We start from the raw sequence: 12,823 nt of genomic DNA, 5'->3' as shown, positions 1-12,823 counted from the left end.
CTTATATTCAAACCAAGAAAATTATTTATTTTTCCCATCATGCTCATTTCAAATTGACTTTTCATAAGATTTTCAAATTCAGCAGAAAATTCAGGGTCAGTTGAGCCAAAAATAATATCATCAACATAAATTTGAACAATTATTAGATGATTACCCACTTTCTTTCGAAATAGTGTGGGATCAACTGATCCTTGCTTAAATTTTGACTGTTTCAAGAAATTGGTAAGAGTTACATACCATGCTCTTAGTGCTTGCTTTAACCCATAAACTGCTTTGTCTAGAATATAAACATGATCAGGATGTTCCTTACTTAAAAAACCCGGTGATTGTTCGACATAGATAGTTTCTTCTAGCTCTCCATTTAAGAATGTGCACTTAACATCCATTTGATAAACATCAAAATTTTTGTGAGCTACATAGGCTAAGAATATGCGAACTGCCTCGAGTCTTGCGACAGGGGCGAAGGTTTCTTCATAGTCAATTCCTTCTTGTTGCGAATAACCTTTTACTAAAAGCCTAGCCTGTTTTGAATAATATTGCCATCTTTGTCGGTTTTATTTTTGAAAATCCATTTTAACCCGACAACCGAAACATCAGGAGGTTTAGGAATAAGTCTCCAAACCTTGTTTCGTTCGAACTCAGCCACTTTAAATTGCATAGCAACAACCCAATCTAAGTGTTCCATTGCATTCTTTACTGTCTTTGTCACACCCCAAAACCAAGAACGGCGGAAACGTTCTGGGGCGGAGGACGTCATGTACAGTATCACAACAATGAAAAGTAGTAAACAAGCAACAACATCATCCATTGCATTAATAATATAATTTTAATACAAGTGTTCTGTCAAATTATAATAGACACTAAAGTATAAACAAAATGAAAGATGAGTCTTGAACGAGCTCCATCTTCTCTAAACCTTGCATCGGTACATGTCTATTGATAACCTGAGGATACAAGTAATTTTGAAAGCGAGTATCAGCTTTAAAGCTGGTGAGATCATAAGTATTTTAGTGTCTTAATTTGTATGTAAGTATTTGTATGTATATGAATTGTAAATATTGCAAATGTATATGAACTGTAAGTATAAAAATGTTTTGTATGATCCTAGGAAGCCCTATGTTTCCTACTAATCGTATCCTTCTACCAAGGCATATAGTATATGTGTGTGTGGCTCTTGTAAGAGTGTGTATTTTCCCAAATCTGACTATCATTAACCAAAAATATAGTTTCTACATTACCGTGTGTCGTGTGAAAATTCACGAAGTGAATGTAATGGGAAAAAGAAATAGTACTATGGTGTAGTGTCGAACTACAACCGTACCAATTACCTTAAGTCTAGGGTAATTCTTCTAAGTACTATAGTATTTTGTAATAAATAACTACATCGGTACTCATTTGCCTTATTTGAGGGATAACGTATAATGTGATGGCTAGATCCCAGGCTAGATGCTCCCCTGTCAAAGGGATTTTGGGACCTTTACACGACCCCTGCATATCTGCAAGCCGTGAACATCCACATTACTATGATCATGTATACCCGATATAACTATCACAATTGCGTTGCGATTCATTGATATAGTTAGATCCTGAACTTGTTCCATGCTATAGCACCTAGTGACGTCTGTCCTATGTATATGTAAGCGTACTCATGTAAGTGTGATCATGTAATCGTACTCATGTAAGTGTGATCATGTAATAGTATAGTAATGTACTATAATGTTCTATGTGGGCTAGATGTAATGTGTGCTCTCTCTCTATCTAGCATATATAGTAATGTACTATGTGTACTAGTTGTAATGTATGTTCTCTCTATCTAGCAAGTATTGACTCATGAATGAACTGACTCATTGTATGATATCGCGTTCTAGTAATAGTTCTAGTATCTTCCTAAACTACCCATACGGTAGCTTACTAGTAATATAACTGGTACGTATGAACATGGATTTGTACCCTTGCTACCCAAGGGCATTGGATGAACTGGAAGGACCTTTATGACTATATATGTACACATGATATATAACTAATATTTAAACGACCTTCTGATGGGTACCCGATATCCCACCAGACCACATCCAAATCGAGGAAAAGGAAATAGGGTGGATAGCCTTCCTAAGTCCTTTCAACATTTCTTATATAACTATACATATATAGGCATCCAATTTATAATATAAAAGCACAAAATAAGTATTCTAAGACCTTTGAACATAATTATTATCTAAGAAAAGATCGACTTGATGTCAATCTATAAAACGGTTTGAAGGCATGGGTTTGATAAAACAGTTTAGTATAAAGAAACATTTGTTTGAATAGCAATTGTAAATAAGTTTAAATGTAACATACAGAGTAAAATGTACAGTGTAATAAGGAGTTTTAAACACATAAAGTGTTTATGAAAAACATTTGAAGGAAATTGTTTGGTAAAACGGCTAATGAGTAGCCAATCATTTGAATGTTGATTATTAATCACATGTGATTGATATAATAATTAGCATAATTCTACTTGTATCCCCCCCCCCCCATAAAACATTTAAAAACAGTTAAAACATTGATTAAGGAGTATGAACTCACCTGTTGGGAGTGGATCGGAAGGAAGTGTCAGATAAGTGCTTGGTGTCAAGTGAAGACTTAGACACGCACAAAGATCCTAATAACATATAAGGATATATGTATATAAACAATTAGTCTTTAAACAACTGATAAACAAATTCAAGACACTCTAAGGCATGACAAACACTTTGTATAAGTGTTATAAGTGCTAAGGAGTGCATCTAAGTGTTGTAGGGAAAGGCTAGTATGATTGGGGTTCAAGGAACACTCTTAAAATGAGTTTACTCCCTAAGGATCAACAACCCTTGAGTTTACGGTCGTAAACTCTTGAGTTTATGGTCGTAAACTCCTAACCTTTTGACCATTTGTTGGTTTGAAGTCTTCTAAGCTATTCCAAGCATTCCTACTTCATGATTTAGCCTTAGGAAGTGTTGTGTGGCATCAAAACACTCCTAAATGGAGTTTACGGTCTAAGGACCATTTCTCCCTGAGTTTACTACCTTAAACTCATGAGTTTACTACCTTAAACTCATGATTTTAATACCTTAAACTCCTAAGTTTGGTATTTGGCGATTTTCAAGTCCTTAGCTCAAACATGGCACTAGTCTAGGTTAGATTCTAGGCATAAGGAAAAACCATGGGCCATTTATGGGACATTTACACAACTTTTAAGGTGTTTATGGTTTTGGGAGATCCCCAAATCGTAAACACATATAAATGTTGGATTTTTGTGCTTTTTGTGTGATACACCCATCAAGGATGGATCTAGACAAGTCCCTAAGGCATTTTGAAGCATCTAGACACCCTAAAGCACCTTAAGGCACTATATATGGTGTTTACGGTTTTGGGAGCCTCCCAAAACCGTGAACACCCAAAACCGTGAACACCTTGTTCTTGGTGTTCTTGGGACTTTTCCTTGGTATCAACATGTATAGCTAGCTTAAAATGACTCTAGGATAGAAGTACTTTCATTGTGGAAGCTTGAAATGAACTTTAAGTCCAAGAACACTAGTGTGTGTTCTTGGTGTTTTGAAAAACTAGTCAAAACACATAAATGAATGGATTAAAGGATGTACAATCACTAGATTAAGTGATATACTAACTTGAAAGGGTTAGAACACTTACTAGTTTAAAGATCTAGAATAAAAACTTGGAAGATACTTGAGAGGATATTTTGGAGTTTACTCTTTTGGTGTTTAGGGAGTAAACTCAAGAATGACTAGTTTTTGGGGAGTAAACTCATACATAGGTATGAGTTCACAGTTTTTGGGTGATTTTTCAACCGATACATAAAAGTTTGGTCGGGAATTTCTAAGACGCGAGGTGTTTGCGGTTTCTAAAAATCAAAACCCGAGACGACACTTTCTTTCACCCGCTTGTTTAAAAATAATATTAAAAAAAATCAAATGAACTTATTTTTCCCAAAAACAAGTATAAGTGAACTTGACTTATAATATGAAGTGGTTGACTTTTAGGGTTTGACCGAATGGAAATTTCGGGTTGTCACAGTCTTTGGCTCTATTGTTCGAAATAAAAACATTAAACATACACAATTCTTGATTCGCATTAAGTACCTCGCTTTTAGCACGAATCTGAGCTCTTGTCAACACACCGTCTTGAGGATTCCCTATGACCTGTTCTTTGGGATGACTTTTTGTCCATTTTTCCAATGGTGGATATGTCGGATCAAAGTCTAATGGTGCATCCTCATATACCTCTTCATTTTTAGTTTCAGCAACGGAAATATTGTCATCAACTTCATACTCCCCCTCAACTGAACCTTCAAGCTCCCCTTCAACTTGATTATCATATTGATGTTCCCCCTCAACATGTTGATCTTCATTCCTTTTCTCCCCCTCAAAAGTATGTCTATCTTGCACATTGATTTCATCAGTCGTATGCTCCCCCTCCATACGAACATTAGGCATGCTTTCGCTACTATTTGAATCAGATGTATGAGGAGAGTCATCAATATGTTTTGAGGATTCTAGTGATTGATTATTAACAGCATGAATTTCAGCATCGATCACCCTATCAGGAATACCAAAAATTAATTCATAATCAAAATCAATAGTATTTTCATTTTCAACTGGATTATTTGAATCAGCAATGATGGGTTTTTGTTCAAATTTGCGATCTATCTTCTTAACAAAATAGTCATCAAAGGTTAAGTTGAAAGTCTCTTCAACTTTTCGTGTTCTCTTGTTTAACAGTCTGTATGCAACAAAATTATGCGAATATCCTAAGAAAATGCCTTCATCTGCCTTCGCATCAAACTTGGAGAGATTATATTTTAAGTTCATTATAAAACACCTGCAACCAAAAACATGTAAAAATTTTACATTAGGTTTTCGATTGTTAAGTATTTCATATGGAGTAATATTGAAACTTCGATGATTAAATGAGCGTTTCTGAGTAAAACATGTAGTTGATACAGCTTCAGCCCAAAGATATTGAGGTAAGTTCACATATGTCAACATAGTTCTAGCCGCTTCGCATAGAGACATCTTCTTCCTTTCGACCGCACCATTTTGTTGTGGTGTATATGGTGATGAAAAATTATGTGAAATTCCCTTAGCAATGAAAAATGAATCCAACTTTTGATTTTTAAACTCAGAACCATTATCACTTTTGATCTTGCGAACACTCTTTTTAAGACTCATCTCAATCTTTTTGATAAAGTCAATCATCGTTTGAGCAACCTCAGATTTTAACCTGAGAAAAAATACCCTTGTAAATCGAGAAAAATCATCAACAACAACTAAAATGTATCGCTTTTTATTGAGTGTCTAAACAATCGACAGTCCACATAACTCGATGTGAAGAAGTTCCAATGGTTCTATGATATTCGAATCTATAATGATTGGATGTCCTTTTCTGTGTTGTTTTCCTTGTTTGCAAGCTGCATATAAAGTATCATTATCAAATTTAAGTATACGCAAACCTCGTACCAAATCTTCAGTGACAAGTTTATTGATATTGCGAAAATTCAAGTGAGACAATCTACGATGCCATAACCAGCTAATATCATTAGAAGCCTTCGACAAGAGACACACTGCTGGTTTGCCCACAATCAGATTGATGTCGAGTGTGAACATATCTCCATATCTTTTTGACTTGAGAAGCACTTCATTTGTGTTCACTTTTGATATGATGTTGCCTTCTTCATTAAACACCACTTGATTTCCAGTGCCCACAACAAGTAGCAAAACACTAATCAAGTTATGTTGAAGGCCTTCGACATAAGCAACTCTATTTACTGTGAACTGCCCATTCGTAACTTTTCCATAGCCTTTCACTTGACACTTATGATTATTACCGAATTTGACCACTCCAGCATTTTCCAAGCTTCTATAATCTCGCAAGTTCTCCTTTTTCCAGTCATGTGACGAGAGCAACCACTGTCAATGTGCCATTTCGAATCGTATTGCTTATCACACATCATCTGCAATTAATGAAAAAATTTAGGAACCCAAGACTTTTTAGGTCCTTCATTAGTATCATTAAATAGATTCTTAGAATTTAAAAACCAGATTTTTACTTTTTCCTTCACACTTTGAATTAAATCAACATCATCTGATCTAGATATTGAAATAAAGTTGTTCGATAGTTTTGGGTTTTCCTTGATTTTCACCTCATCCTTCGCAACATGCTTAACTTTCATAACTGGTTTCCATTTTTGTATTGGAACGATTGAACCATGAGAAGATAAACTTTCCACATAAAATTCATTCACATATTTTTTGAATACAGTCTTGATTTGTTGAGAATATTTTCCATTTTGAAATTGTTTTCCTTTTCCTTCTAGCCAAGTGTTGATTGAATTTACATCAGATTTTCCTTTTGTGTAAGAAAGTTTGGTTGGTTTTGTGATTGAATGATTTGGAAATTTTGGTTGTTTAGGTGAAAATTTTGTTTTCGTTTGGGTTTTGTCATTCAAAATTGGTGAATTATTCGTTGATTTTCCAACATTTTGAAACTTATGATCATTCACAAAGTTATGCGAAGTCTCATATTTTCTAATGTTATCATATTTTCGAATAGATTCCACATTTTTATTTTTCAAATCCTGTGGTTTAACATCATTAAGCTTTTCGTTAGACACTATTTGCCAAAAAATTGCCTTTCGTACTTTTCTTTTCGAAACATTGTTTTCACATGAAAATTTTCCAACCATCACTTTAAATTCGTGAGAATTCAATTTCACTTCTGATTTTGTTGCACCATCTTTTTGAAACACTTTCTCTTCTTTTTCATGTTTAACCACCCATTTTTGTGATGGCTTTGGATGTTGAAAAACATAAGAATTTTGAGTTAGGTTATTTTCAACAGTGTTTTAAATTGAAAAGAAACCTTTGTTAGTTGACTGTTTGTTATCATTTTCAACCATTTTGTGAAATTTAGGTTTGAATTTCTCAACATTTCCAGCAGTAATGAAGACTTGATTTGGAAAAATTGTTTTATCAGTGCATGTAAAATTCGGATAGACAACCGTTTTGGTTTCCAAGTAGTGTGCACCTTTGTCATTATGAATTTGGTTGAATTCCTTCGAGTCACCATATACTTGTTCAAAAACAATGCGTGTAGGTGATGTTTCAGTCGAAACATTCTTCTCTTTCTCACATTCACATGAAGTTTTCACATTTTCTTCGTCATCATCAGTGTCATCTATTTGGCTACTTTGAACTTCCACATCATCAAAGTCAAAAAGTTGCAAGGTTGAGGGTTTTTCAGTGTCAACCTTCACTATCGAATTAGCTAAAATTTCTTTACCTTTGACCTTAGATGTTATATTAATTACAGACAGTTTAGAACAATCAATCTCTTCTTCCTCTTCGATTTCACTAATTTCACTCATATTATCTGAATTATTATCGACATCAGCATAATTGTTTTGAGAATCAAGAGTCGAAGTCTCAGTTTTCTTTAAAATCTTAATTTGTTCATTCTTCGTTAAACTATTATTTACAATATCTACCAATTCATCAGCATTCGGAAATTCATCAATTTTCACAATACCATATGCAAATCTATCATCAGGTATTTTGTCAACCTGAGCAATAGTATCTTCGCAATCATACGATATAACATCAACTTTTTCACGTTCATAGGCTAGAAAAGGTAGTAATTTTCTATGTTGTTCTTTGCTTATTTCAGATGAATGATGTAAAGTAGTTAACTTCGCATATAGTCTCTTAGCTGAATTACAGTAGATGTTTCGTTGAGCTAACAACAATTTAACATCTTTATCTAGACTATCTCTATCAGTATTAACATTTTTCATCTGTAGTTCGAGATAATCTACCCTGCTTCGTTTTATGTATAACTGTCTTCGTGTCTCAGCTAGTTGGGTTTTTAGATTTTGAGCCTCAGTACTAGCAGACACAATAACAACATCAAAATAAGCAACAGTATCATCGAAAGTAGTTATTTCAACATCATAAGCAATTAAAGGAATATTAAAAGATTCAAGAATAGCACGTACCTTGGTGGACATAGGAGACTTATCAGTGGATTTAGACACGAAGCAATGTCCAGAGATTTCTTCTTCTTCATCGCCATTCTTCTCAAAACTAGCAAACATCGCACCGTGTGTAGAATGCTTCATTTCTTCATCATCTGAACCTGAAGACCAGATTTGGTAGGTTCCACTTTCATCATTTTCCATCTCTCCCTTCTCAACCAAAGACAACCATTTTCCTTTTCTACGAACTTCCTCAAGCTTTTCAGCATAGTAAGCTTCATCTTTCACTTTGGATTTCTTTTCATCCTTCTTCCTTAACATGCAGTCAGCTGCAAAGTGATTAGCTCCATTACAGTAATGACAATTGACTCCTGAGTCACATTTCAGCTTTTTATATGCCTTAAATTCCTTCACATTTTCATCCACCTTCTCATACTTCTAATACTTCTTCTTTCCTAAACTCCAGCCTTTACTCCAGCTTTCTCAAAACCATTCTTCGCATCTCCTTGCATACCCTTTGGTTTGAATGGCTTCTTAAAAAATTTATTTACTCTGTTGTTTGAGTAAAATGCAACTGCCTCATCATCAGATTCATCAGGAACCCCTCATCATCCGATCCTTCCTTTTCAACAGACTCAACTTCATTCATTTTCGACACCAATGCAAGTGGTCCACCCAAACTTTATTTCGACTCTTCTAGCATTTCAGCCACTTCGTTTTCATGTGTCTTTAGCTAATTGTATATGTGACAACTCAAAAATTTCTGTTACTTTTAACGTCGAAATTAATTACTTCAAAATTAGCCAAATTTATCCCGAAAATATTTTTGACCGGATTTAAACTCGTTAGAATTTTTTAAATAATATTCGTCAAGCGAACCAAAATTTAGGCGGTATAATCATAAAAGTTGTCGTGATTAATTATAGTTGTGAGAAACCCCGTTCGCGGTTGGTGTCAGGTGAACCCTAGCCAGGCCATAAACTCCACCCTATATAAGGGTGGAGTGGGTTTCATTCCCACCTTTTTCCCACCTTAGACTCTCTCTCTCTCTACTTTCTCTCTCTACAAAACGGGTTTTGGTCAAAAATTGCCCCTTCGAGCTTCAAATCGGTAAGTTAACCTTCCTAGCTCGTTGTTTATCTTATCTAGCTTGCAAATTCGTGGCTTAATCATCCAAAAACCCCCAAGAACATGAGTTTACGGTCTTGGGAGCATCCTAAAACCGTAAACCCCTTGGAAGTGGGTTTTGATGCCCAAAAACCCTCCCAAGCACTTCTAATGCTTAGCAATGACTTAGAGGCTTACACGAAAGGACTTAGAACACCAAAAACATGCATTTTGGGGAGTAAACATGAGTTTACGGTCTAAGAACATCCTTAGACCGTAAACCCATCTTCTTGGACCATAAACACCTTTTAAGGTGTTAAACTACCCCTCAAACACCTCCAAAAGCTTTCACGAGTGCCTAGAGCCTTGTAATCCCTCATTTGATGCACCAAAACATAGGATTCATGGACAAATTGAGTTTACTATCGTAAACTCATGTGTTTAAGGTAGTAAACTCCCCAAGAACATCTTCTTAGAATGTAAACACCTTTCCAAGGTGTTTAAGTGCCTTTAACACCTTCATATGCTCATATAAGTGACTAAAAACTTGCATGCATGAGTTAGAACCACCAAACAACAAAAGAAATGGGCAAAGATGAGTTTATGACTGTAAACTCATGTGTTTACGGCCGTAAACTCCTTAAGGAGTGGTCATGGACCGTAAACTCCCTAAAATGGTCCATTTGGAGCCTAAACCACTTCCTATGCCCTAGAATTGAACCTAGCCTAATTACACAAATGTTATAAGACCTTAATGCATCAAATAACACACCATCCATGAGTTTATGGCCGTAAACTCATGGGGATAAGGTCTTAGGGCCGTAAACTCTATAAAGAGTTTACTCTTGAAGAGTAAACTCCCTATCTAGGCCATACACACCCTTAGATGTTACCCGGGACACTCCTAGCACTTAACCAAAGTGTTTTCTTCACATTAGGATGCGTATACATGTTTAATTAGTATTATATTTACTAATTGTATGTAAACATATGCCATCATATGTTAATAGGTCACTAAGTGTGCTCAAGTCTTTATTTGACACCGAGCACCCAACCGACACCTTCACCCGATCCACTTGCAACAGGTGAGTTCATACCCCTGAATTAACCTTTTAAATGTTTCCACATGCTTTTATTGGGGGGGGGGGGAGAATACAAGTTAAAACATGCCAATTATCATATCAATCACATGTGATTGATAACCCGCATGCACAAGGATTTATTACACTGTCAGCTGTTTTACCAATTATGGTACTATAAATGGTTTTCTAAAACGTCTTTACTTGACTCTCGCGCTGTATGTTTTACTTCAAAACCATTTATAGCAGTATTTGAAACAAAGGTTTTTCTTTACTTATATTGCTTTATCAAAGTTATAATCAAAACTTGTTTATGAAAGATTTTCAAGGGTTTCTAAAGGTTTTCAAACTTATTTTACAAAAGAATACCAAGTCATGATTTTCTTAAGTGTAAAGGTTTTCCAAAGTTTTCATCAAAGATTTCTTCCATGTTTTTATACTTCTACTTCGTTAGATACTACTACTTTGTTATGCCTCTACTTCGTTAAATACTCCTACTTAATTAAATGCTTCTACTTTGTTAAACGCTTTTACTTAGTTAATGCTACTACTTCGTTAATGCTAATACTTAGTGAAACGCTTCTACTCTGTTAACGCTTCTACTTCGTTAAGCGCTTTTACTTAGTTAAATGCTTCTACTTCGTTAATGCTACTACTTCGTTAAATGCTTCTACTTCGTTAATGCTACTACTTCGTTAAACGCTTCTACGTCGTTAAATGTATGCCTGTATTTGTATATTTATATAAATAATGTTTAAGGGACTTAGGAAGGCTAGTTCGCCCTATTTCCTTTTCCTCGTTTGGATGTGGTCTAGTGGGATCGGATATCCGTCCGAAGGTCGTTTAATCGTTAATTATATATCATATGTTCATGTATAGACATAAAGGTTTACAAGGGTCAGTTCACACGCGAGTCTATATCATCTCTCCAGCGCCTTTAATAGAATTCAGATTACGAGATGCATCTTCAAGACACAGATCTCCCCATCGTCGAGTTGGTAACCAGAGTCTCCTGTAAGGAGATCGGGCATTGTGTGTATAGATCTATATGGGACTGACATCCCCGCACCCTGACTGCTAGCTACAGTCCACGGCCTACCAAGCCAAGGGGTGACAAATGTCATATTTACACCGACGCTTGCAAGGCGTCAAGTACTCTAGTGTCGATTAGTATGGTTACGAGTATCTCCATGTTTACCTTATAATTCATGGCCTTAAGGTAACGATAATTAACATTGTATGCTGCAAACACACTCTTAGAATTACTCTTTGTTTTAGACCTTGCTAGCTGTATCTTTCATTTGATAATGTCTGGGGTCTGTGTCTCTTTGTTTTAGACCTTGCTAGCTGTATCTTTCATTTGATACTATCTGGGGTCTGTGTCTCTTTGTTTTAGACCTTGCTAGCCGTATCGTACATTTGATACTGGCTGGGGTCTGTGTTCCCTTTTGTTAGAATGAGCCAGGCGTATCATTCAGTCGATACTCTCCTGGAGTCTATGATTTCTTTGCCCTAGTCAGCAGTATTTTCTGTTGAGGCATATGTTATTTTCCCTTAGTACTTTTACTAGTAATATTCCCCTACTTCCTTTAAAGTCAAATACCGTATTTTGGTAATGATAACATTTCAGGGAAAATTTCTCTTTAAAACATAACACCGTCGAGTCTTGGTAGAAGACTGCTTTTAAATTAGAAAATATAGGATTTTCTGGAAAGGACTCTAATACACTATAGACTCTAAACTACTACTTTTTATAAAGTTATTTTGGATAAAATGCTTACTTACGCAAATGAAAGTAAATACTTATGAACTCACCAACATTTATAAAAATGCTGATGCTCGCTTTCAAAATAACTTGTATTCTCAGGTCAGCAATAGACAAGTAAATCTCAGGAGCTTTTGTTGAAGACAGTTTAGTACCGAGCTACACTTATATTAGTTTCTGTATTACTTTGATGTTTCTATGCAATGTAAACTATGTAAAACTATTACTATTAATGCAATGCTTGTTGTACTTTGATTACTATACTGCATATGTTGTGATACTTGAAATGGCGTCATCCACCCCAGAACGTTTCCGCCGTTCTGGTTTTGGGGTGTGACAGTGTAGATCATTCAAACTCGAAGTGTCAAAGCTCTGTTGATTCTTTATCATTATGCTCACACTTCGCCATTCTTTGCGAAGCCCCATGATGAATATAAGATTGAATTCCATAGGAGACCTTGTGATTCCGTACCTGCTGCATCGATAAATGAGTTCATTCAGACGATCATAGTAATTTTCAATCGTCTCAGCATCCTTCTGTCTGAACTCCTTAAGCTCAACAAGACATTGTTTAACAGAGTTGATCTTTGTCTTTTCACTTCCCTGGTATTTTTCTTTCAATGTGATCCAGATGTCTTTTGTTGTTTTACAACCACGAATGTAGTTGTAAACCACAGGTGGCAATGCACCTCTCAGCTCTTGCATACATCTCTTCTCATTCTTTTTCATATGATCACCTTGATTACTGACTTGATTTGAAGTTCCAGAGGCTCCTAATGTTTGAACATTCGCAGGAGGTAGAGCTGGTCCATTGATACAATTCCAGAGCTCCTCATCAATCCCATTTAGATAATCTTCCAT

At 35.6% G+C, this 12,823-nt stretch overlaps 1 protein-coding gene across 1 annotated transcript; it reads right to left on the bottom strand.

Annotated features, from left to right (window-relative positions):
- Positions 1–4,050: 4,050 nt before the first annotated feature.
- On the bottom strand, positions 4,051–12,823 carry LOC111895070 (uncharacterized). The gene is made up of 9 exons (XM_052763571.1): positions 12,301–12,823; positions 8,033–8,340; positions 6,935–7,480; positions 6,089–6,829; positions 5,947–5,992; positions 5,492–5,725; positions 5,350–5,449; positions 4,122–4,860; positions 4,051–4,065 (listed from the first exon to the last, which is right to left on the bottom strand). The coding sequence occupies exons 1-9, from the start codon at positions 12,821–12,823 to the stop codon at positions 4,051–4,053; spliced, it is 3,252 nt and encodes a 1,083-aa protein (XP_052619531.1).

Source organism: Lactuca sativa, chromosome 5, assembly GCF_002870075.4.
Source record: "Lactuca sativa cultivar Salinas chromosome 5, Lsat_Salinas_v11, whole genome shotgun sequence".
Classification (NCBI taxonomy): domain Eukaryota; kingdom Viridiplantae; phylum Streptophyta; class Magnoliopsida; order Asterales; family Asteraceae; genus Lactuca; species Lactuca sativa.
The sequence above is the reverse complement of the archived record's forward strand: the minus strand, read 5'-3'. Positions and strand labels throughout refer to the sequence as shown.